Source organism: Adiantum capillus-veneris, chromosome 13, assembly GCF_014529385.1.
Source record: "Adiantum capillus-veneris isolate H3 chromosome 13, ASM1452938v2, whole genome shotgun sequence".
Taxonomy (NCBI): Eukaryota; Viridiplantae; Streptophyta; class Polypodiopsida; order Polypodiales; family Pteridaceae; genus Adiantum; species Adiantum capillus-veneris.
Window position 1 is genome coordinate 29,579,489 of NC_140943.1, and position 25,723 is coordinate 29,605,211.

The window sequence follows — 25,723 nt, forward strand, 5'->3', positions numbered from 1 at the left end:
GTTGCAAGCCCTCGGGTGACTCTGAAATCAACACAATATCATCAGCATATAACATGATGTGGACCGGAGTACCTGCCAAGTCGCTCCCCTCTCCCCCTGCTCGCAGTATGTAGTCGGAGATCTCGTCGATGTATAGCCCAAAGAGTGTCGGGGAGAGTGGGCATCCTTGCTTAACACCAATGGTGCTAGCAATGGTCTCTGAAAAACCGCCTGGGCAACGAACCCGACCCGTCACCCTCTCATATAGAGCATATATGGCCCAAATCATCTCTGTTGGTACCCCAATGCTGTGAAGGCGCTGGAAGAGTCTCTCGCGTGGGACTGTGTCAAAGGCCTTGCGGAAGTCCACAAAGCAGCAGTAAAGCCTCTTCTTCCGCGCCTTTGCCCCATCAATGAGGCAGCGCAGAACGAAGATGTGGTCAATGGTGGAGAAAGCTCGTCTGAAACCTGCTTGGCCTGGAGCTCGTAAACCCTCGATCTCTGCGTAGCAGCTGAGCTGTGCCTCAAGTACTGCTCCATATAGCTTGGCCATCGTGTGGCCAATCATGATAGTCCTGTAGTTCCCTGGGTCCAGGGTGTCGCCAGATTTGTGGATAGGCACTATGGTGTGCTGTGTCCACTCCTCTGGGAAGCCCTCCCCTATAGCCCGGTTGAAGACATGTGCAATCAACGGGGCTATAGTGGAGGCCGCATAAATGATGTGCTCACTCTGTAATCCAGTATGGTCAGCTGATCGTCTGTGCTGCATGCGGTGTATGGCCCTCTCTACCATCTCTGCTGTAAAGAAGGAGGAGCACGTGGGGCGAGGCTCATGTGGTTGTGGAATAGGAGGCTTCCCTGGCACTTCATAAAGTCGCTCTGCATAATCATGCCATATCTGTGGATCCTCAATAGCTGTAGTCGGACGTGGCTCGCGCAGGGTGCGCCATGCCGTCGCGCTATCCATGCTCATGAATAGGCGGTATAGCTCAAGTTCCTCTGCCTCTTCGAATGCTCGCCGCTTTTGGCGTGTCAGCGTCTTCATATGCCGTCTGGCCTCTCTCTCTGTGATCTCTCCTAAGGCTCGCCGTGCATGGAGGCGTCGGTATAGCTCTCTGCACTCATCATCATACCAGCGGTTCTGAGGCATAGCCCCGGGGGGGGGAGTGCGTCCTGTGTGAGTGGTGTGTGGAAAAGAGCTAATAGCTGAAGTGTGGAGAACGGAAGAGATATGTGATGTGAGAACTGAGAGTGGTGTGGATGGGTGGAGGAGACATAGGCCATGTTCGACCTTGGCCGAGTAAATAGAGGCTAACTCATGTGTGAAATGGATGGTGGTGTGTGGAGTGCGTGTTGTGGAGCTGTGTGTGATGGTATCTCCGGTGATAGAGAAAGAGAGGTATGTGTGGTCGGCTCCGATGGGTATGGGTGGAATGGTGAAGGATGTGATAAGGTGTGTAGCCGGCTGTCCACACCAAAACGCCCAAGGGACCAGTGGTAGAACACTCCTACTTGGGAGTAGATAGGGGTTACCTGGCTGAAATCCGTAGCATGTTGGAGAATCCAGATGACAATGTGTCACAAGTTTGTGACGTGGTAGCACCCTAAAGACAAGGGGCCTAGGGGAGTTAGGGTTTTAAAAAACCTAACCCCTACCAACTTGAAGAGTATGGCCGAAGGGCCTAAAACCCTAAAGACTTGAAGACTCCCAGAAATTTATATGAAAAGGTTGATGTGGCAGGATGGGCTGAAAAACATGGAAACCTGAGGATGTGGCAGTTGGCTTGGAAATTCATGAAAATTGATGACATGGAGGCCGCGTACGGCTAATTTGTTTGGGCGCCAATTTTAGCCATGCTTTTAGAGCCAAGTGCTTTGGGGATTAAGGCTTTGGAATTGGTACTTTAGGGGCTCTTCTTTTGAGCATCCCTTGTACAGTTTATAAGGACCTTTTGGGCCACTCTCTAAGGGCATCTGGACGCAGAGTCGTGGAGAGCACCGCGTGGAGAAGCAGAGTAGAGCCACAAAGTTGTACCTTGTGGAAGCAATATAAAGAAATACTGAGCACCTAAATATTGAAACAACATATCTCAAATGGAACCTAAAACATGTTTAGGAATCAAATTTAACAATCTCGATCAATAACTCCATATAGGAAAACATATTCTACGCCTTGAAAGTCATGATGAAAGAACTAAAAAAAATTAAACAATAGCTCCTATCATAGGACGTTCAAAACTCATCTATTAAGCAATGAAATCCTTGGAGCCTTTGTGAATGTCGACATTCACCGATTTTCAAAAACAAGTAATTGCCTCTCGAAATTTCTAGTAATAACAAATTGCTGATTAAGACAGCTATACAAAATGTGCATCTTGGTTAAAGACTAGCAAAAAACTTAATAAGGGGCAAATATCCAGATTGAAACGATGTAATGCATGTTACCTTGCGTTGTCGCGATCCATCATCAGAAATCAGCCTCTCTATAACCACTTCATAGCCATTCTCTTTTATCAATGGCCAAGCATCATTGCCAGCATAAACCTTCAAGTTAGCAAGTACATGAGAAAACATACAAACTTGGAAACTAAAAAAGAAGGAAGAGCCCAAATTCACCTATGAAGGGAAGTGCAGCTATAGACCAATGGTAGCCACAAAAGACTATATCTAAAAGAATCGATCATCATGTATTTGCATGAAACAATTTACAAACTAAGACCCTGTTTAACACGACTTTGGTACCAAAACTAGACACTGAAGTGTCCTTTTTGCCAGGTTTTGAATTGAATGCTGTGTGCAACTACTAAAATAGAATCTCCAGTAAAAACTTTTTAGAACCTTACCCCATTAATCAAAGTATTTTTGAGAATTGTCTCCTACATCTTTGGTTAGACAAATTTGTAGCGTAATTCAAGTAGCATCATGTTATGTAAACATCTACGCTGTCTAGACAATACTTACATTGACAAACTAAAAGTAGAGATTTTCCTACATTACAAAATTGCAATCATTAGAAATTGTTCTTCTCTCATTTGGGAGACATTATCGACAAAATTGGGAAGTCAATCATAGTCAATTCCTTCACAAGAACAAGTAAAGCATCCATAATTTCATTTACAAATTTGTGTGGTCAAAGCCTAGGTTTTGTTTAAATCCCGCATAAAGAAATTTCAGAATGGGACTTGATGTATGATATTTATGCTAGACTGAATCCCCAAAAATATGGATCTTCTTGGTTTTATCGTGTAGATTCATTAGGGATTATAGAGGTGTAAAGCAATCTTTGGGATTTACATTAATGAATTAGTAAATTACATCCTCTACGGGAGTGAAAAGGGTGGATCTTTTAGCTACTCTAGTGCATATTATGCTTTCAACCCACAAAATTCTTTTGGCCTCTGAGTTGTAGGTAGTTGCCTACAATAGCACCCACCCTTATGGATAAGTGTTGTATGCAGAGGGACCTCACATTGAACCTAGGACAACAAAGTCCAGGAAAACGAAGGTCATTGTCACAAAGTGATGGCGTGGCATGGCCTAAAGGACAGAAGGGGGCTAAACCTCGCGGGAAGAAACAGATGAGCTTACAGTTTATTCTACAGAGGATCCGATCCCTTTACTTGCAGCACACATCGATTCAGTTGACGAATCCTGCCAAGAGGAGGAGAAGCGTACGACCCACTCCCACCCTAACCTTTTGAAAGGATGGAGATGCAACGTCAACAACAGGTTGACGATAAATGTTGCAGTACGCCGAAGATCGCCAGTACGCGAAGTTTTTGGCGAAGCACCCAGAAGACGAGGTGCACTATCAATGGTGTGCAGCCATCTGTTCACCTCTCAAGTCAGCTCTCAAGAAGAAACCTACACCGGCAGCACCTAGATAGTGAGTATACTCGAAGGATAAATTTAACGAAGTTGTAGAGCGACGAGTCAGCAGATTCATGAAGACCACAAGACAATCATTGAAAAAGAGTCGAGTAAAGAGACAAAGGGGGTCTAAACCCTAGCAAAAGAGACAGAAGAAGCAAAAGGGGGTCTAAACCCTAGCAAAAAAGACAGAAGAAGCTTTACCAACTTACAAAACTTACCCTAGTGGCCCAAAAGGGGTTAAGCTTAGAAACCTAACCCAAAAGATTGTTCCAACCTATGGACCCTGGCTGAGGGGCCTGAAGTTGCTAAAAATAAAGCAAAGAGCCCAAATTGCGTAAGGAATGCTAACGTGGCCAGCTAAGCAGATGCCTGTGTTTTCCAGCGCAAATCATGCATAGGTGATGACATGGCACAACGTACGGATTGTCACGGTTTGCGATAGCTTTTGAGGATGCAATGCTTTAAGAACTCTAGGTTTTGGGGACACCCAACTTTTGGACCCCCTTGTAAGTTTATAAGCAAAGCCAAGGCCTCCTCTCGGGCAAATTTCCTTGGGAGCACTGCAGAGAGAGAGGACCCTCAGACATTGTACTTGTTGAAGCATAATAATAAAGAAATACCAAAGAGGGGCGCCAAACACTAGGGCCACTGCATCTGGGCACAAAACTTCACCGTGCCGGGTCGACTCTCTCTCTCTCTCTCTCTCTCTCTCTCTCTCTCTCTCTCTCTCTCTCTCTCTCTCTCTCTCTCTCTCTCTCTCTCTCTCTCTCTCTCTCTCTCTCTCTCTCTCCTTCTTCTTCTTCTTCTTTTCAAAGTTATTTGCAGTTTTCTCGTGTGTGTTGCAATAGATCATTGGCTTGGGGTGTCCAAGTCTATTACAATGGTATCAGAGCTCAGACGATTCTCCTTCTATGAAGGATCCAATCCCTGTACTTGCACCACACATGGAATCAATCGACAAATCCTACCAAGAGGAATCTGTTGCACCTAACCGCTTGGGCGAAGAAGAAACCAACAGGAATTCAAACAAGAATCGACCTCCTTCCGACGAGTCCATGGTGGTTGGTGATGTGAGCAGCACAGGGGGTCTACATATGCATGGCAAGATGCTAAAGCAGGTATAAAGGCCTTGGGCACGCAAATGGTGGTTGAAAATTGAAATGTATGTCTGATGTGGTTTTTTAGGCCAAAAGGGCCCCACGGTGGGCCAATAAGAGTGATGGCCCCAAGCGTCCGAGCAAGGGGAAAGATATTCAAGTTCAAAGATGGGCAGATCCCTGACGAATAGGGCAAGTGTACATGGGTGATCGAAGCTGATGTCAGGGGATAGGTTTGGAGTGCTCGAGTTGTGGAGCATGCCGGGCTTTCCGGATCGCCAATCGGAGCTCGAATGGGCAAGTTATGGCTAAATGAATCGGGGCTAAGTTATGCGGCACTTTGACCGCCTCGGTAGACGTAACATTTGGAGCTTTCTCAGTCTTGCCAGATTCCAAGAAGGTAGGGTACACTGTGTGAAGACAGTAGGAACCGACGACTCATCAATCGAAGTCACATTGGGCAAGATATGGCGAGTCGAAGTCGGGAACATTTGCCGGGAAAGTGTGCACAGATGATTTTTTGCCAGCTTCGGGCGCTTCGTTCGAGGCTTCGACAGAGTCGGAATGCGGCAAGGTTTGCATGGATCAAAGTTGGAAACCAGAGCTTTCACCGGGTTTTTGTGGCTCAAGAATCAGAGCACTGAGCACAGAATGGCATGCAACTCAAAGTGGGTACAGGGCAAGGTTTTTAGAGGCTTCAAATGCCCATGTGGCGTCCATTAATCCCATAAGCCATGTTCGGGGCTCCGACCGCAGCCTATTGGACCTACAGCGTGAGCTCCACAGTAGTCACAAAGGGAGAGAGGGAGTCTTCTCTAAGCTTGGCAATGGTGGGCGCTCATGGCGCTGCTATGGCGGCTCAAGGGCGCCGATTGGTGGCAAATGGTGACAACGGCCCTGTAGGGCCTTATCGACGGCAATGTTATACAGTGATGACATGGCAGCCCATTGGGGGGCAGGTTCACACGGCCCTTGAGGCCCCTTTATTATTGAGGATGACCATGGAGCACTAGCGCTAGGGCTAGTGCCCTCCCATCCCCGAAGTCATGTGAGTGTGGTAGAGAGAGAGAGAGAGAGAGAGAGAGAGAGAGAGAGAGAGGGTTGAAGGGTCGATCAAGGAGGCCTCAAAGCTTATCCGAGTTGCCAATGAAGCACCCAATAGGGCCAATAGAATCAAAGTTTCCAAAAATGGGCAGTGGGTCCTATAAAACCAATTTTTTAGTCATTTTTAGGGGCTTTTTTGCGCAGTTGAAGACTATGAGAGCCAAGTGAGGAGCCCTAGGGGCTGTTTTTTGTGATGCTCAACGTTTCGGCATCGTGATGGTTGTAAAAGTGCTTTGTTAAGCGAGATCAAGCCATTTCCCCCTTCTGATGTCATTTTCCCCTCTCCCCCCCCCCCCCCCCCCCCCTTCTTTTTCTCTTGCTCTTTTGTGTGTGTCGGTGCCAACGGATGTGTGCCCGCAGACCGTTTTGTGGTTTACAAAGAGAGTGAGACAAAGTTGTGGTGTGTGTTGGAATTGATGGAACGAGCCATTGCGGCGTGTTTGTGTTGAATGGTGGTCTTGCCAAGCGTGTGTGCGTTGAGAGGTGTGCAAGCGATGGTTTGCTAGTGAGTGTTGTATCTTTTGAAGGTGTTTCTGAGAGGACAAGGGTGTTGTGAATACCCTGGGCTATAGAAGCATTTGTGTGTGTGATGGGTGTGTTCCCCATTCCCCCTCTCCACCATGAGAAGAGTATGGTCCACTCCCATCCTCACCTGATAAAAGAATGGAGATGCAACGTGTCGTACTCCAACGATCCCAATATGCGAAATTTTTGGCGAAGCATCCACTTGACGAGGTCCACTCTCGATTGCGTGTCTGGGTCCCAAATCTACATTTGAGGCCGCTAGTAAACCAAAGAAATGTGTTCGCTTCAAGGATGATCCCAGTTCCTCATCGTCCTCTTCAGACGGTTCGAAGAGTTCTTCTTCCTCTAATTCCAATGCTGAGAGTAAAAAAGACCGGAAGCAAACAAAGACTCAGAAGATCAAAAAAGGCAAGAAGGCGGCTAAGAAGAGCAGATCCCGCAGTAAAGCATTTTGACAATTTGGATGAGGACTCCTCGTCCCCCTAGTTTTCAGATTCCGATGAGCCGATGTACACAACGAAGAGAAAATATATGTACCAAGCAAACCAGTGAGATCATCTTGAGGATGAGGGCAAGAAGGATTTCAAGGAGGCTTGGCAAGCTCTAAAGTTTGATACGTATTAGGGGTTTAGTTATACCCACAGAGCATTTGCTTTTGTCCAACAGTTTGACATTTCCTTTTGGGCAAGGCGTTACTCAGAGCAGCATCATATCCAAAAGGGAATGCCAAGACATGGTGGTCTACATAACTGTTACGTAGGGAAGCACATACTAAGTGGTTGCAGTTCAAGCGAGTTTTCACATCTTCGTGGCTCACTCAAGAACATGAACAAGATGTGATCACCGCTTAGAATCATTTGAGAATGACCAAGGACATCACATTGAATACTTACTACCAAAAATTTTGGGATACTTTTTAACCTGTTTCATCCTTCAAGAAGATAACCTTCAAGCAACACAGTTCAACGGTTTTGGTGTGGACTCCCCAAAGAGATACGGAGTTATTGTTCGCAAAAGAAGTTTGAGTCCATGCAACGGCTCATGGGACATGCCGAACAGTTTTTGCTATACATGCTTACCTACCCTACAGACAAACTTGTGGTAGTGAGGACTGGACAAGAACCGACCAACTGTAACAAGAAGAAGGGAAAACAACAGAAACCGAAAACATCAAGCCCTAGATTGTCAGCAGAGCAACGCGTCGAGCACTACAAAGAGGGCAAATGTTATGGATGCAAGGAACAAGGGTAGGTGCTTGCCAAGTGTCCCCGCAAAGCATCCAAAGATCAAAAAGAGGACAAGCCAGAGAGTTCTAAAGTAGCGGAGGAGCGAGCAAAGAAAGAAAAGACCAAGGCAAGATTGGTACCAGATTTTGTGGGGACCGATCCAAAGCAGATGGATGAAAGTACGGAGCTCTGCAAAGCATGGAGCAAAGTATGAGATCAAGAAGCCCTTATCTACTTTGAAGGAGGAGCCAAGGCCAACTCCATCTCAACTGAATTCGCGGCTCGACTTGGGATTACACCCGAAGAAATGGGACCACCGCTCGAGGCAATTCTAGAGGCACCAAGACAGGATGTTGCTAGTACACCTGTCATAGGCAAATTTCGGTCGCATTGTCAAGGGTATGTAAGCCACGAGACTTCTACATCATGCCTTTGGAAGCGTGTGAAGTGCTTTTGGGAATTCCCTGGTACCATAAGAACAGCCTTGTGGTCGACTAGGACAAAAAAGCAACATTGAAGAATGTAAAGGGTAGAGATATAGTACTTGATGTTATTAGCTTCGGCCGTTTCTAAATTAATGAAATCCAACCTGTTTGTTTACTCGATCTACTTGAATGAGTTAAATGGCAATAAAACATCAAATTTGTCCAACCTTGAGAAGGAACGACAAATTTTCAGCAAGCTCAAGCCGATTGTTTCTCTGAAGGCTTACAAGGAGAGTTACCTCCTCAACAACCCAAAGATCACACGATTGATTTGATTCCCGGCAACACCCAACCGAACCAGCCACCTTACCGAGTTAGCAAAGCCCAGAATGAGGAAATTATGAGCCGAGTAAAAAGCTTCTTGAAAAGGGTCTAATTCAACCCAATACATCACCTTACTGTTCGCCAGTGTTGTTGGTACTCGAGAAAGATGGATCTCGAAGAATGTGCATTGACTACAAAGCTCTCAACAAAATCACCATCAAGAACAGGTTTATAATACCTAGGATCGATGATATAATTGACAGGTTACAAGGTTCTACATGCTTTCGCAGAATCGACCTGGAAAGTGGCTATCATCAAATCAAGATCGCTCCTAGAGATGTATACAAGACCGCGTTTAGGACGTCCTTTGGATTGTACAAGTATTTGGTGATGTCTTTCGGTCTCAAAAATGTTCTTGCTACGTTCAATAGGATGATGGAAAAGATTTTTAGAGAGCACCGGTCATTTGTGCGCACCTTTTTTGACGACATCATCATATTCTCCAAGAGTGAAGCAGAGCATAGACAACATCTATTACAGGTTTCCAAGCACTGCGGCAACATAGACTGGTGGTTAATAGCGAAAAAAGTGAGTTTTCTTGCCAGAGATACACTTTTTGGGACACATCGTCTCTATTGAGGGTATCCAGATGGACCCGGCCAAGGCTGAAACCATTAGAGATTCGCCAAATTTGAAGAATGTGCATGAGGTTCGGAACTTTTTGGACTTGAGTTTGTATTTTCGGCGGTTCATCGCAAGTTTGCAAAGATTGCTTCTCCGTTGCACTTTTTAACGTACTACTAGATTTGCATAAGCTATTTGAGCTTTATTGTGATGCGTGTGGTCGAAGTCTAGGAGCGGTCTTAATGCAGGAGGGCCATGTTGTAGCTTATGAGAGTAGAATGTTCTCGCAACCAGAGCGAGTTGCATAGATTTACGAGAAGGAGCTATTGGCATTCATCCATGCTCTTACTCAATGCCGCCATTTTCTACTCTGAGCCGATTTTACAGTGTCCATCGATCACCACCCAGAAACAACTCTCGGACAAATAGATGAGTTGGGCGTATATTTCTTGTCGCAGTTTTATTTTCAAATCATCCATGTTAAGGGAAAGATGAACTTGTGTAGCAGAGATAATGTGTCGTGCCCTCTTTAGTGGGTGCTTAATGTGCGTGATATCTCACTCCACAGAACGAAAACACAAAAGACAAAGATCAACAAAGCAAGAACAACAAGGTAACAACAGTACGACTTAGCAGATCATGAACAGCACGAACATCGACAAACTCAAAGAAACCGATACAGACTCTGGCATGGCAGCACACTCAAATCTCATAGATACAGTGGAGGTGCCGAGGCTCAACTATGCAAGGATGGTGCAGACGTGCCGTGTACAACTCTAATGAGAGACTCTAGATGACTGACCACACAAAAGTAGATGATGATGCGTCCCCACGACTGGAACCAACCACTCATATGTATCTCCTAACGAGTCACCAACAGCTGGCAGATATCCCAATCCAGCTAAGCCTATCTCGTAACTGAGGTGGTGGTGATATGACCACGGTGTCCACTGGACCACCATCCGTAACACTTGCCACGTGTCACTGCCCAGGCGAGAGTCCGCCTAGTGTGAACTCAAGCCCAACTGCAACTAACTGCTTGTCCCATGCCAATCACATTGTAGCCCTGCTGCAACTTGGTGGCAAACGCGTTGTCTTGCAAGTATCGGCTATTTCGACGACTCTTATTACGTTTCTTCAATTGCTTTTCTTTTGACCCCAATAGTTGGTTGACTCCTTTTTCAACAACATCCTCGGGGAACAAGAGGTTGCTTGAGGGCTGACTTGATTGGGGTATCGATGGCTTTCTGCCAATGGGTGTGCACCTCGTCAATCTTCCATGGGTGTCTTGATGCACTAAAATTACATACCCAAGCAATCTCATCCAATCAGGAATATTCACTAGGTGGCACATCACAATGCAATACAAATGCTCACATATGCATGTTACAAGACATAGAAATATAAAGTCGTCGATAAACATTCCCCCCCACAAATAACCATCCAGGTCCGGGCCATGAGCTGTTCAACGACTCCCTCATCACTCCTCCCACAAATAACCTAAAAAGGTCCGGGCCATGAGATATAGAAGCCTTTTACAACCAAACGTCCCCCAGACTGCAGCCTGCATCGTTTGGAGGTGCCGAGAGTAACCACTACTCAGACTTCTTAATACTCCCCCCGTAAATAACCACAAGGGTCCGGGCCATGAGTAAAAACAACACTTTTCAATCATTCAATACTCCCTCCGCAAATAACCACAAGGGTCCGGGCCATGAGTATGAATAAGCATTCTCAAACATCGTTTCTCAGTACTCCACCCGGGAGTAAAATCACCAATAATTGAAACCAATCTAAAAGCCAAAGTCAAACAATTCAAATCGGCACCAATACAGGTTCAAAATAGATATCATCCATTTCAAACAAATTCCAAACAGGATCACCAAACAAGTTCTCAAAAATAACTCAAACTTAAACAAGCGATCTCGACATTGGTCGAGCTTGAAAAGTCGACTGACTTTCCATCCTGAAACCTGCACCAAAAATTAGGGTTAGATTTCTTCCATAAGATCGTAGCCAACCACAACATGATCCACAACTCTTGAATAATCGAAACAAGCCTCGACAAGCAATGTTCCTGTGGCGGTGATGGTAGCCCAAAACCTGGCAATCATAGTGGACTTCCAAGGTTATCATTTTGAGAAGAGACATCTACTGAGAGATGTCGAGAAATTTCAAGATATAATGTGCAAGGGTTTCCATGGCAAGCATTTCAAGATATCCCACTCTACCAGAAGTTGCACTCCAAAGGATGATGTCAGAACCGTATAATTTCGGGTAAAAATTTTCTTGAAAGCTTGCCAAGTCCTTGTGTGTACGGCTTGGTAGCTATAGACATCATGGCACTGCTTTTGAGAAAGACAGTGACTCGAAACAAATCTTGGATCCTTCTCTGGCAAGTGATCTTTTATGGCTTATACCTTGTAAGACATGAGCGGTGAAGACGGGAGCGCGTCCGATGCGCGATGAAGTAAGGGTGGAAGTGGCTAATAAGTCCGCGGTCAAAGCACGAATCTAAACTTTTCAATAAGCTCTGGAAGTGCGATCTTGCTATGTCTTCTCTTTGGAAGGACCGGTATGCTTTCAGAAAAGCACACGCCCGATGCTCTGATACCACTGTCACAAGACGGGCACCATGTGCCAATCGAAAAGAACAGACTGACCAGACTTTTAGCACTTCAATAACAACTGAACTGAGAGAGAGAGAGACGACATGCGACACGGAGTGGCGGAATTCCACCCCAGAGAGTATTGGCCCCAAACCTTGGCGCCCCTTTCGGTATTTCTTTATATTGCATCAACACAATACAAGCCAGTACTCCAGACTCTGCACCTTCTCGAGGAAGGATGCCAGAGAAGGAGCCCTAACCTCATATTTAAAGGCCCTAGGCCCCAAAAGCAGTTTTACCTTCAAACTCAAAAGCTTCTGGTCTAAAAGCAATGCGAAAAAGCTGCCAACGTAAATCACGAAAATCCGTACAACTTCCACGTCAACAGTCAACGCAAAACGCGAAAATCCGTACAATCTGCCACGTCATCATGTCAACACATTTTTCGGAGCGTCCGTACAAGTCTGCCACGTCATCAATTGGTTGCACAAGCTGTGTGTGGATCCTGCTTTATTTTAATCCTTTATGTCACTTGGGCCCCCATCGGACGGGGCCCCATAAGTTGGTGGGACTTCTTCTTCTGTTGCTTGTTCTTCTTAGGGTTTAGGCCCCTCGGCCGTGATCTGAAGGTTGGCTCTGCTCTTTACTGACTTGACACGTTAGCAGTTTGTGACAACCAAGGTGGCCCGTATTCGTGTTTTGCTAATCCATTCGAATTTTCCGTACCGCCTCCCGAGGGTTCGTCTGATTCTTGCGGGATTCGTCATTTGAACACATGCACGTCGCGATAAGAGGATCGGATTTCCCGGTAGAAGAGAAATCAGTCGTGCTTTGATACCACTGTCACAAACTTGGGCACCCCAAGTCGGGAATCTGGCACGACACACGAGAGAATCACTTAAAAGACTTCACAACTATAAAATCCTAGTTCAATTTGGTCGATATGGCCCGATGTAGTTCCGTGCCCAAAGAGAGTGGCCCCAAAGACTGGGCCCCTTTCAATATTTCGTTTATATTAATGCTTCATCAAAGTACAACTCCCGTGGGTCCTCGGCTCTCAGACTACGTCCACATGCTCAGAAGAGTGAGGCCCTTGGGCCCTTTTTATTCTTACAAGGGATGCCAAAAGCAAAGTCCCAAAAGCAACTGGTCTTGAAAAATTACCAAAAAGCACCAACGCAAATTGCAGAAATCCGTACAAGCTACCACGTCATCAACCAATGCAAAATCAGGGTTTCCGTACAATCTGCCACGTCAACCTGCCAGCAAGTTTTACGAGAGTCCGTACTATTGCCACGTGGCACTTCTGTAGCAGGCTGGGTCACTGAGTGTGTATGTGTCCGGGCAATGTTGCCACTCATCCGAAGCAGTGGTTGAAGGCCTGCTTCGAACTTTCGCATCTTTTCCTTGTCGGAATCTTCATGGAAGGTGTAACTTCAAAAGAACCGACCAAAACTTGTCAACATAAGCCGGGACTTTCTCATGTTCCTTCTGGGTGAGCCAGTCCCATTCCTTTCGAATGTCCTTCTCGAAGTCAGGTGGAAGAAATTGTTCATAAAATTCAGCTTTGAACTAAGCCCACATTCTGGCTTGTGTACAATCCAAAATCTTGGCTAACTGTTGCTAAATTGGCTTTATCTCAGAAAAGAATAATTCTAAATGAATTATTGGATTCATAAGTGAGAGGGTTTTCTCGCTTAGAACACCAGGAAAAATAATTATAAATGAATTATTGGGATTTTAAGTGAGAGGGTTTTTCTCACTTGAGACATCCGAGTACAGAGTATTCCTAGGTGATCGGTATTCCTGATGCATCACAAGGTGGGTGACGGGTGCATCGGAAAGGGAATATCCATAGTCAAGAGGAAATTCCGAACTGTGTTAGAATTGTGCACAAGGAAGAGCAAGCACTTAAATGAAGATGGGTTCATAGGAAATTTTAAGGAAATACAATTGCTTTCTAAGAAAGCAAGTTGCTTTTCGGGAAAGCAGATGGTTGCCCACGAGGAATTCTATGTTTGCATTGCATTCGTGCATGTGGTTGCATCCAAGGACGCCTAGGAAGTGCTGTGAAAGCATTGAATTTAACTTATAAGGTTTTATTGAGTTTTTGGGCAGATTCAAACCATTTTTAAAAAGTGACCTGCCGCTCACTTAATTAGTGGGCAACCTATGATTAAATAAAGCTAATAAAAACCAGCCAGTGACTTTTCTCTCTCTTTTTCTGGCACAAGAGCCAAAAAAAAAAAGGCCACGATCTCTACCGGGCAGCCAACGCTCAGCTATTCTTGTCGTGACCAGGGAGCTATAAAAGCATCACACGCCCTCTCCAAGAGGGGAGACCAGTTTTTGCAAGGAGAAGATGCTGCTGCAAATTTCAGCCGCAAAGAAGACGTTACCGGTGATGCCCATGGCTGCCCCAAGTGTACCCAATGTCGCCAGGACCCACTGCGCGAGTTCCCTCACAAAGAAGTGCCTACGGAGCGTGTTTCCATGGCGACAAGCTGCTGTTTTTCTCTGTTTTCAGCCCATAAATGTCCATAGATGGGGCTGATTTACAAGAAGGAACCCGAGAACACACCTCTTTTGTGTGTAGGGTTGGAAGAGAGGATTTTCTATGTAGAGATCTGTTAGGTGTAGCGGAATGAATGTTTGAACTTTGCTCAAGATGAGTGCTCTGAACTATACTCATTGCTCAAGGGTTCCTTTTGTTCTTATGGAAGGGAGAGCCTTCCGTTCTTAATGAGAGAGTGCAATGATCACAAACAAAGTGAATAAACACTGTGCGTGCAAAGTGCATGAGACTGAGAGATAGAGAGAGAAGAGAATACGACACCAAGACGGTTGTAAAACCCTCTTCCGAAGGCCCCACTCTCGTTGGCGAGAGTGGTCTACGATTGATTGCACAAGCTGGTACAAAGCGCATGCATGAAACTGATGCAAGTCTAGACTATGTCGGTGTCGTCGACGGGGGTGACGAGGATGACGCTAGGGCTAAAAACTGAAGGTATGTATCTGCTGTCCAAAAACGCTCAAGGCTGAAATCTGCTGCAAATCAAAACGCTAAATTTGGGGCTGATTTCTGCTGCTGAAAAACGCTGATTTGGGGCTGTTGAAAACGCTGATTCTCTGCTGCAGTTTGGTGCTGAAAACGCTAAGAGAAGTTGGGCGATGAGGGAATCTGGAAACGCTAGGCTGCTGGTACCTGGCGATTGTGTGTGCTGAAAACGCCAAGGGATGGTGACTGCTGGCGATGGTGAGGAAAAACGCTAGGAAGCCTGCAGGAAGGAAATCGCCCAAGGTTGGGGAGTCTTGCTGAGAGAGAGGGGGAACCTGTCGCCGAAGGTTTGTGTTTCCTTGCTCATCTACCAAATAGTGCTAACCTTGGTTTGCTTATATATTATTTTACCCAATTTGCCCTACCTACTTTCCAACAAAAGTCACTTAAAAATAATAAGTGAAAAATGTCAAAAATAGGTAAAATAGGCTAAATGCACTGGAAAATTTCCCTGAAAGATTCTGATGGATTCTTATGGGAATGCTTATGATCATGTTGTGTGTAACCAGAGGATATGCATCTACACTAAGTATCTGGGCATGCACGGTCTGCGACCAGACTCACAAAAGTGCCAGATCACTTCTAATCTAGACTGACTAGACTGACGGAACCCTTGTTATGTTGTAGCTTGTCCAAGACACATAGGGTTGGATGTGTCACGTGACATCCCCTCCTTTTTAAACTGAGGTACTTATACCGAACTGTATGGCGTCGAGGGAGATCGCCAATAGCATCCAGAATCCTGGAAGGGACTCTTCGTCGGCCCACTCTGATGTGAGGGTCGTGCGGTACTTGAACTTCATAAAGGTCTGCAATGCTTGCTTCTTTGGGCTGCGCCGAAAGCGACAAAGTCTTATGTGGCTCCTTCAATGCTTCAACTTCGTCGAGAGTCGTGCTTCTTTCTTCTTCAAGAATCTCCATGGCTGAAAATTCTTGAAACCATTTCCAACATAAAACCATAAACATACCTATTCCATGTAAAGTGAGTGGAAAAAATAGTCTTCCTAAAAGACTGTGCATGCAATGTAGATGAACCAATAGACTGAGTGCCAAACCGTTCACCACACACACGCAAACAATGAGATCGAATCTTTCTCTTATGATCTAGAGCAATCAATTGTGGCAATTCACAACGGAATGCCCATGCTTGGTGCTCATACTTTCTTGTGCGCTTTCTACAAATGTGTCATGCCAAGGAAGAGAGATGGAATGTGACTTCCTTGAATGCATACTTTTCAGCTTTTCATGAATAATCCGCATACATGTGTGCTCATTCATGAGTGAAACGTGCTCAATGTACAATATGTCATGCCTAGGAAAAGGGATCACATAAAGACGCTCACTAAAATACAGGAAACGATCACGAATGATCGTACAATGCGTGCTGACTAATCATGCGAACACATAGTACTTCCTGTAAGGGTTCTTTGGACCTAGGCTCGAGAGCAAAGATCGGTTCTTCCCGAAGGGGTGCTTTGGACCTAGGCTCGAGAGCCAAGATCGATCCTTCGTGATTGATCGAATATGCAATGAGGCTAGCTTCACTAGAGAAAGTATCAACTAACACATCATCCTTCTTGTGAACAATCACATCTTCTTCGTCAAGAATCACATCTTCTTCATGCAACTCATCATGCTTGTGAGAAATCACATCTTGATCATGCAAATCATCATACTTATCATTGTCATCCAAATCATCATGCTCATCATTATCATTCAAATCATCATGCTGAGCATTGTCATTCGAATCATCATGCAAATCATAGTGTCTTGCTTAGGAGAAGTAGAGACTGAGAGAGTCTCCGTGTCCTAAATCTCTTGTTGACTTTCTTTGTTTTCGCGATCCACTTTGGCTTGTCGTTCTTTGTCTTCCAAGTCGTACTTACGCTCTATGGTTGCCATGCTTTCTTCGTATTCACGATCTACGTCTGCTATCTCTTCTTCGTAGGCCTTTCTGTCTACTTCTCTTTCTGCTTTTCGTACTTCGCGGTCTAACTGTCGTTCCATAAACAACTGCATTAACTCCTTCATAGCAGTTAGTGAAATCCTTGGCGTAGATGGGGAAGGGGGAGGGTCGGAAAACCTCCTGGTAGGGAAAATTCTTCTTCGCCTCTCTCATGCTCATCACCTCGAAACGAAGTATCCATTCCGCTTTGAGGATGACCATCCACTGAAGTCTTGGGTTCGTGTGGGTTCTTGTGGTCTTGGGTTCTTAAGTTCACGAGGAACTTGGGTTCTTGTGGGTCTTGGGTTCTTGGGTTCGTGAGGTTCTTGAGGTCTTGAGGTTCTTGAGGCTCTTGAGGTCTTGAGGTTCTTGAGGGTTTTCTTTTGCTTGCAATCTGTGTTCGAGAAGGATCTTCTCTTCACCCGAGTTCTGGTCTTTTTCGTGGGCGCACCCCTTGGCGGCCTTGCGCTCACACCAAGGTTGCTTTTTTCCACCTCACGTCGATTGGCCGGCCGCTAAGTGCACGGTCCGCTCTCAATGAGTGAAAAGAGGCACAAGGGGAGGCTGGACAAGCCCTTCTTTCCCGGGATTCCTATCACTCTTCAAAAACACGGTTAGGAATCGACACGCCCAAGCGAACTTGGTTTCGTGCGACCGCAACAAGCAAAAAAAATTCTTGTGATTCTTGTGGTTCTTCCTTGAGTGATACAGAACACTGCCAAAGCTTTGATACCAATGTAAGGTGCAGCGGAATGAATGTTTGAACTTTGCTCAAGATGAGCGCTCCGAACTGTGCTCAAGGGTTCCTTTTGTTCTTATGGAAGGGAGAGCCTTCCGTTCTTAATGAGAGAGTGCAATGATCAAAAACAAAGTGAATGGACACTGTGCGTGCAAGTTATGAGACTGAGAGATAGAGAGAGAAGAGAATACGACACCAGAGACGTTGTAAAACCCTCCACCGAAGGCCCCACTCTCTATGGCGAGAGCGGTCTACTTATGATTGCACAAATCTCTACAATGCTTGGACTTGCCAACGATAAGGACGACGACGAGACGGGCTGAAATCTGAGAATGCTAAAGGCTGAAATCTGCAAATCTTTATCTGGCTGAATTCTGACTCTATCTCGGTGACGATATCGATGGCGACGACGACGCGCTGGAAACTGAGAATGCTAAGGGCTAAAATCTGCATATCTTTATCAGCTGAATTCTGACTCTATGTCGGTGACGATGTCGATGGCGACAATGCGACGACAACGCGCTGAAAACGCAGATGCTGAAATCTGCGTTTTCCGGGCTGAAACTATAAACCTTGCGGAGACTGACTGTGCAACGAGGAACTGTTGCGGGAAGGTGAGATTTGCGAGGTTTGGGACTTGATCTGCGATGTCTAAAGGCTGAAAACTGAAAACGCTGGTTCTAGGGATGATTCTGTCGTGAAGATCTGCAAAAACGCTGAGTCGGGCTGATGCAAAAACGCTAGGGCTGATTTGTCTTGATCTGCAAAAACGCTACTGATCTGCTGGTGCAAACTGCTAACGCTAGGGCTGATCTATCTTTTGCTGTTGCCGGAATTTGCAAGTGCAAAAACGCTGGCTGATCTGGTCCAAAACGCTAGGTTGCTATTGTGGAGCAAAAACGCTAAGCCTCTTGGGTTCTGCTGAGAAGTTGCGTGTAGAGCAAGGTGCTCCTGCTGCCTCTTCTGCCAATTAGTGCTAGTCTAGGTTTGCTTATATACAAACTTACTCAATTTGCCCTACCTACTTTCCAACAAAAGTCACTTAAAAATAATAAGTGAAAAATGACAAAAATAGGGAAAATAGGCTAAATGCACTGAAAAATTCCCCTGAAGGATTCTGATGGGAATGCTTATGATCATGCTGTGTGCAACCAGAGGATATGCATCTAATCTAATTGTCTAGACATGCACAGACTGCGAACAGACTCACAAAAGTGCCAGATCACTTCCTATTCTAGACTTGACTTGACTGAACTGAACCCTGGTCATGCTGTAGCTTGTCCACGGACACATAGGGTTGGATGTGTCACGTGACAAGATCTCTTCCGGGGAATTGCTTTTCAAGAACCGAGTTGCATTTCGAGTGCCGAAACTTTGAAGGTAGCGATTTTCATGTTATGAACTCTGAGTATTTGTTTGCAGGTGTACTTCCTCTTAGTGAGGCAGTAGGCGCAGAGGAAGGCATGGGCCTCTGGAGGAGAAAAGCGTTCTGAGGAATTAGAGCCAGATCAGCCCAAGAGTTTCGTACCCAAGTTTGGGAAGTAGATCCACAGATCCAAGAGAGGTAGTCTCTCGAGTTGTGAGAGTATTGGCCCCAAAACTTGGTGCCCCATTCGGTATTTCTTTATATTGCATCAACACAGTGCAAGCCGGTACTCCAGACTCTGCACCTTCTCCAGGAAGCATGCCAAAGAATAAGCCTTAACCTCATATTTAAAGACCCTTGGCCTAAAAAGCAATTACAATGAAAAGCTTCAAACTCAAAAGCAACTGGTCCAAAAAGCGCCAAAATTTGTCAACGCGATTTGCAGAAATCCGTACAACTGCCACGTCAACGCGTTTTGCAAAAATTTACCACATCAACATTGTCAACGTGAAACGCGGAAATCCGTACAATTCTGCCACGTCAGCAGTCGGCGAAAAATCCAAGCTATGTATTGGTGGGTCCTGCTTTATTTTAATTCCGTTATGTCATTGGGGCCCCATCGGACGGGGTCCCCATAAGTTGGTAGGACTTCTTCTTCTATTACTTGTTCTTCTTAGGATTTAGGCCCCTTGGCCGTGATCTAAAGGTTGACTCTGCTCTTTACTAACTTGACACGTTGGCAGTTTGTGACATCCCCCCTTCTTGAAAGAGAGTTATCGTCCACGATTACAGCATATCTGCAAAAAAAACTCAAGTTAGCTTTAAAAAAAATCCGAAAAAACAATCAGTTTGCTATTTTTTTGTTAAGGAGTTGGCTTTTCCTTTCGGCTCTTTTGATCAAGGAGTTGGCTTCTCCTCTCGTCCAATTCGGAACTCTTGATATGCTGGCGTAGTAAAATCACACCCGGACCGCACTCATCTTCCACGGGTGTCTTGATGCACTAAAATTACATACCCAGGCAATCTCATCCACTTATGAATATTCAGTAGTTGGCACATCACAATGCAACAAAAATGCTTACATATGCATGTTACAAGACACAACAAACAGCGCCGCTGAGCACTCCCCTGAGACAAACGGTCTGCGGTATGAAGCTACTCAACGACTACCTCGTTACTCCCCCCGCAAATAAACCTAAAAAGGTCAGGGCCATGAGCTCAGAGGACTGTACAACCAAACGCTCCCCAAACAGCAGTCTGCGTGGCCTGGAGGTTCAAGCATACAACCAAACGCTCCCAAGGCATCGAGCTGCGTCGTTCCGAGGTTTTCTAGCGTACAACGGAACGCTCCCCAGACATCGACCTACGTCGTTCCGAGGTTTTCAAACATACAACGAAACGCTCCCTAGGCATCCGCCTGCGTCGTTCCGAGGTTCAAACAAGACCAAAACAGTATTTCTCCACCCTAGAGTAAAATCACCAATCATTGAAACCACTATTTAAAACCAAAGTCAAACAATTCAAATCGGCACCAACACAAGTTTAAAACAGATAGAATCCATTTCAAACAAGTTTCCAACAATACTTTCTCAAACAATGTTCAAAAGTATCTAGCTAGAAAACAACTAGAGTGGTCATTCAGGGCTTTGTTCGGACAACCGAACTTTGAGGACAACTGACTTGCCCTTCTGCATCATGGTGATGGTTCAGTTCCGAACCTGGAGAGTTGCATCATCTTGTCGTGCCAAGGCATGCCCAAGAGAACGTCGCAATTGCCCAACTTCATAAAGTGGAAATCGGCTTTTCCATGATAATCTTGTATAGTCACTGGAAGAGCACCAATGAGCGGTACCACTTTCTGAGTTTGCCCCGTGGCTAGCTCAGCTTCAATTTCTGCATCATAATCAAAGTGCATTGACTCAAAGAAAATAAGCGCTTTCAAGCCGTTGACTTTTTCCATAAGCTCTGCATAATTCATTAAAACTCTCAAGGTGTATAGCATAAATATCGGGTACTAGTCCAATAGCAGATCTAGCCCTCTTGGCCAGAGGTGGCCTCGGGGAACTGTCTGACATGGGAGCAGAAGGTTGCACTGAGGACGTCGAGGCTCGCTCGGGACATGTATTGAACGTATGCCCTGTTTGGAAACATTTGAAGCATCGACCTTCTTGTAACAAGGCGTCTTGTTGACGATGTGTCAGACGAGACCGTTGAGGTTGGTTTTCACGGGATTCCCGAGAATTTGTTCATTGCTGCCGGGAAATCTGGTTAGTGACCGGAGGTTCTTCTGTGGTAAACCCTTTCATGAGCTTGTAGCCGACCGCGGCATGGTCCATACGCTCTTGCTTGAAGAGATAATATTCCTACAATGGTGATGGTAGTCCAATGGTGTAGTGCTCACATTGGTCCTCTAATGAAATGAACTTAAAGAAGGACACCGGAAGGTACACGTCGAGAAACGTTTGGTTATAGTCGTCCATGGTTTCGATCACAAGCATTTTCAAGTTGCCCTACTCTGCCAAAATCCGAACTTCAAACATCGAAGTCATGTAACTACGTGCAAAAACTGTCTTGAAAGCTTGCCAGGTCGTTGGAGCATGCCGTTGTGTCGCGATTGAACTCCACCATTGCATAGCATTATCTCTAAGAAATCCCGTTGCTCGAGAAATCTTGGATTCTTCAGTATAGTTCCCCAAAGCATAGATGTTGTCGAATTGCTGTAGGAACTGCAATGCTTTCTTGCGATCATCCCAGAAAAAGTGAAAAATTTAGCTATCGTGCCGCCATCCTTGAGATCTTTGGGTTGGTTAGGCGCATATCCCGAGTATGGATAATAAGGGTATCCATATGGGCTCCAACCATTGTAGCCTAGTGGCGGTGGTGGTGGAGGAGGTGGGGGCAATGGCGGTGGCAAAGGCAGTTGCACTGGATCAGGGTCAGTGTAAGGTGCAGCGGAAAGAGTGTTTGAACTTTGCTCAAGATGAGTTCTCCGAACTGTGCTCAAGGTTCCTTTTACTTACGGAAGGGAGAGCCTTCCATTCCTTTAGTGAGAGAGTGCAATGGATACAAACAAAGTGAATGGACACTGTGAATGAAGGTGCATGAGACTGAGAGATAGAGAGAGAAGAGAATACGACACCAAAATGTTGTCAAAACCCTCCTCCGAAGGCCCCACTCTCTATGGCGTGAGCGGTCTACTTATGATTACACAAATCTCTACAATGCTTGGACTTGCCGACGATGTCGACGACGAGACGGGCTGACATCTGAAAATGCTAAGGGCTGAAATCTGCAAATCTTTATCTGCTGAATTCTGACTCTATGTCGGTGACGATGTCGATGGCGACGATGTGATGACGACGCGCTAAAAACGCAGATGCTGAAATATGCATTTTCCGGGCTGAAACTACAAACTTTCATGGATCCCACCGTGCGGCGAGGAATTGCTGCGGGAGGGTGAGATCTGCGAGGTTTGGGACTTAATCTGCGGGGTCTAAAGGCTGAAAACTGAAAATGCTGATGCTACTGTGGATTCCGTCGCGAAGATCTGCAAAAATGCTAGGGTCTGATGCAGATGCAAAAACGCTTGCCGGTTGTCTTGCTAGGCAAAATGCTAGGCTGATCTGTTGTTGCCAGGTCGCTTCAATGCAAAAACGTTGGACTTCTTCTGCTGAAAACGCTAGGTACTGGATGCAGAAAACGCAAGACTGGCTGCTCCAAAAACGCTAGGTCTTTTGGGCGGTTCTGCTGAGAAGGTGCCTGTTGAGCAAAGGTGCTCTTGCTGCCTCTTCTACCAGAAAGTGCTAGCGCTAGGTTTCTACTTATACAAACTTAGTAAATTTGCCCTACCTACTTTCCAACAAAAGTCACTTAATAAATAAGTGAAAAATGTCAAAAATAGGAAAAATAGGTCAAATACACTGGAAAATTCCCCTGAAGGATTCTGATGGGAATGCTTACGATCATGCTGTGTGCAACCAGAGGATATGCATCTACACTAAGTGACTGGTCATGGATGATCTGCGAACAGACTCACAAAAGTGCCAAAACACTTCTAAATCTAGACTGACTGGACTGACTGAACCCTTGTCGTGCTGTAGCTTGTTGTCCACGGACACATAGGGTTGGATATGTCACGTGACAGTCAGATGGTGCAGCATATTCCTAAAGACTCCCCCGATCGGAACAGACGGCTAAAAAGGTTGCCGATTGGAAGCTCTCATACTATCTGATGCGGGGGGAGGAGGTACCACCTGGGGCATCAGAGGGGGTAACATGTAGCTCAAAAATTGTTGAAAACTTTGCAGCATCGGAAGATTCTACCGAGGATGCCGCGAAAGAAGAATGTATGGTCATGCACGGTCTGCGAACAGACTCACAAAAGTGCCAGAACATTTCTAAATCTAGACCGATTGGACTAACTGAACCCTTGTCGTGTTGTAGCTTGTCCACGGACACATAGGGTTGGATGTGTCACGTGACATCCCCTCCTTTTCAAAGTGAGGTACTGGTACCAAACTGTATGGCGTCGAGGGAGATCGCCAATAGCATCCGGAATCCTGGAAGGGACTCTTCGCCGGCCCACTCTGATGTGAGGGTCGTCCGGTACTTGAACTTCATAAAGGTTTGCAACGCTTGCTTCTTTGGGCCGGATAGAAAGCGACAAAGTCTTCTGTGGCTCCTTCAACGCTTCAACTTCATCGAGAGTCATGCTTCTTTCTTCTTCAAAAATCTCCATGGCTGAAAATTCCTGAAACCATTTCCAACACAAAACCATGAACATACCTATTCCATGTAAAGTGAGTGGAAAAAATCTCATCTTCCTAAAAGATTGTGCATGCAATGTAGATGAACAAATAGACGGAGTGCCAAACCGTTCACCACACGCACGCAAACAATGAGATCGAATCTTCCTCTTTTGATCTAAATCAATCAACTGTGGCAATTCACAACGGAAAAGCCCATGCTTGGTGCTCATTCTTTCTTGTGCTCGTTCTACGAATGTGTCATGCCAAGGAAGAGACATGGAATGTGACTTCCTTACATGCATACTTTTCAACTTTTCATGAGAAATCTGCATACATCCGTCCTCAATCATGAGTGAAACGTGCTCAACGTACAATATGTCATGCCTAGGCATAAAGACACTGACTAAAATACAGGAAACGATCACGAATGAAACAGTCGAACAAAGCGTGCTGACTAATCATGCGAACACATAGTACTTCCTGTGGGGGTTCTTTGGACCTAGGCTCGAGAGCCAAGATCGGTTCTTCTTGAGGGTGTTCTTTGGACCTTGACTCGAGAGTCAAGATCGGGTCTTCGTGATTGATCGAATCTGCAATGAGGATAGCTTCACTAGAAAAAGTATGAACTAACACATCCTTGTGAACAATCACATCATCTTCATGCAAATCATCATGCTTGTACGAAATCACACCTTGATCATGCAAATCATCATGCTTGTCATTGTCATCCAAAACATCATGCTCATCATTATCATTCAAATCATCATGCAAATCCTGTGTGTCATGCTTTGGAGAAGAAGAGACAGAGAGAGTCTCCTTTTCCTGATTCTGTGCAAAGTGCGCCTGCACTTGAGAAAAAAGTCGCCAAACTCTTTCATGTGTTGATCGCTCTTCTCTTGTCTTGCTTTGTTCTCGCGGTCATATTCTGCTTGTCTTTCGTTGTTCTCGCGATCAAATTTGGCTTGTCTTTCTTTGGCTTCCAAGCGTGCTTGCTCGCTCTCACGCGCTATGGCTGTCATTCTTTCTTGGTATTTGCACTCTATGGCTGCTATTCTTTCTTCGCTTTTTAACTTCCTGTCCATCATCCTCTTGTCGAAAACCTCCATAGGAGTCACTGCAATCCTTGGCGCAGATGGGAAAGGGTCGGAAAAACCTCCTTGTGGGAAAAATTCTTCCATGTCCGAATCACAGAATTCCCGCAATGATAGTGTACCCTTGCCATAACATATACATGTGTCCAGTGTACCTTTTAAGTACCTGAATATGCTCTTCACTGCCTCCCAATGTGGTTTGCCAAGATTAGACATGAACCTGCTAACAACTCCCACTGCATAAGCAATGTCTGGTCGTGTAGCAACCATGGCATACATCAATGAACCACAAGCTGAAGCATAAGGAATGCTTTTCATAGCATGAGCAGCTATATCATCTTTTGGGCAATCTAGCTTGCTAAGCTTTGTGTGCGTAGGTAAGGGCACACCAAGAGGCTTAGCATCAGCCATATTAAATCTCTCAAGTACTTTCTTGATGTACTCGTCTTGAGAAAGGAATAAAAGACGCTTCTTTCTATCCCTCCTAATACGCATACCCAAAATATGTTCAGCTGCACCCAAATCTTTCATCGAGAAAGCTGAATTCAGCTCCTTTTTCAAAGCATTCAAAGTCTCCTTATGCTGGCCAGCAATCAACATGTCATCCACATATAGGACTAGCACAATAAGACTACCATCAGGAGCCTTTTTAGTGTAAAGACAGTGATCTGCTTAACTGCGTTTGAAACCATGCTTGAGCATAAAAGTATCAAACTTTTTGTACCACTGTCTAGGAGCTTGTTTCAGCCCATACAAGCTGCGTTTTAGTTTGCATACCAAATGCTCTTTCCCTGGAATGACAAAGCCCTCAGGCTGCAGCATATACAGCTCCTCATCTAAGTCACCATGTAACAAAGCAGTGATCACATCCATTTGATCAAGCTCCAAATCCAAGATAGCACATAGAGCAAACAACACACGGAGAGTAGACATCTTCACTACAGGTGAGAAGATTTCCTGGAAGTCAATGCCTTCCTTCTGTGCATAACC

At 45.4% G+C, this 25,723-nt stretch overlaps 1 protein-coding gene across 4 annotated transcripts in view; it reads right to left on the reverse strand.

Moving 5' to 3' along the window:
- The window catches only part of LOC147443742 (Nucleolar histone methyltransferase-related protein), an 84,418-nt gene that overhangs the window by 26,728 nt on the left and 31,967 nt on the right, over nt 1-25,723 (reverse strand). For all 4 annotated transcript variants that reach the window (XM_086526543.1, XM_086526541.1, XM_086526542.1 and 1 more), the window contains exon 3: nt 2,425-2,523. In XM_086526543.1, coding sequence (XP_086382669.1) covers nt 2,425-2,523 — 99 coding nt within the window. The remainder of the gene's footprint in view (nt 1-2,424; nt 2,524-25,723) is intronic.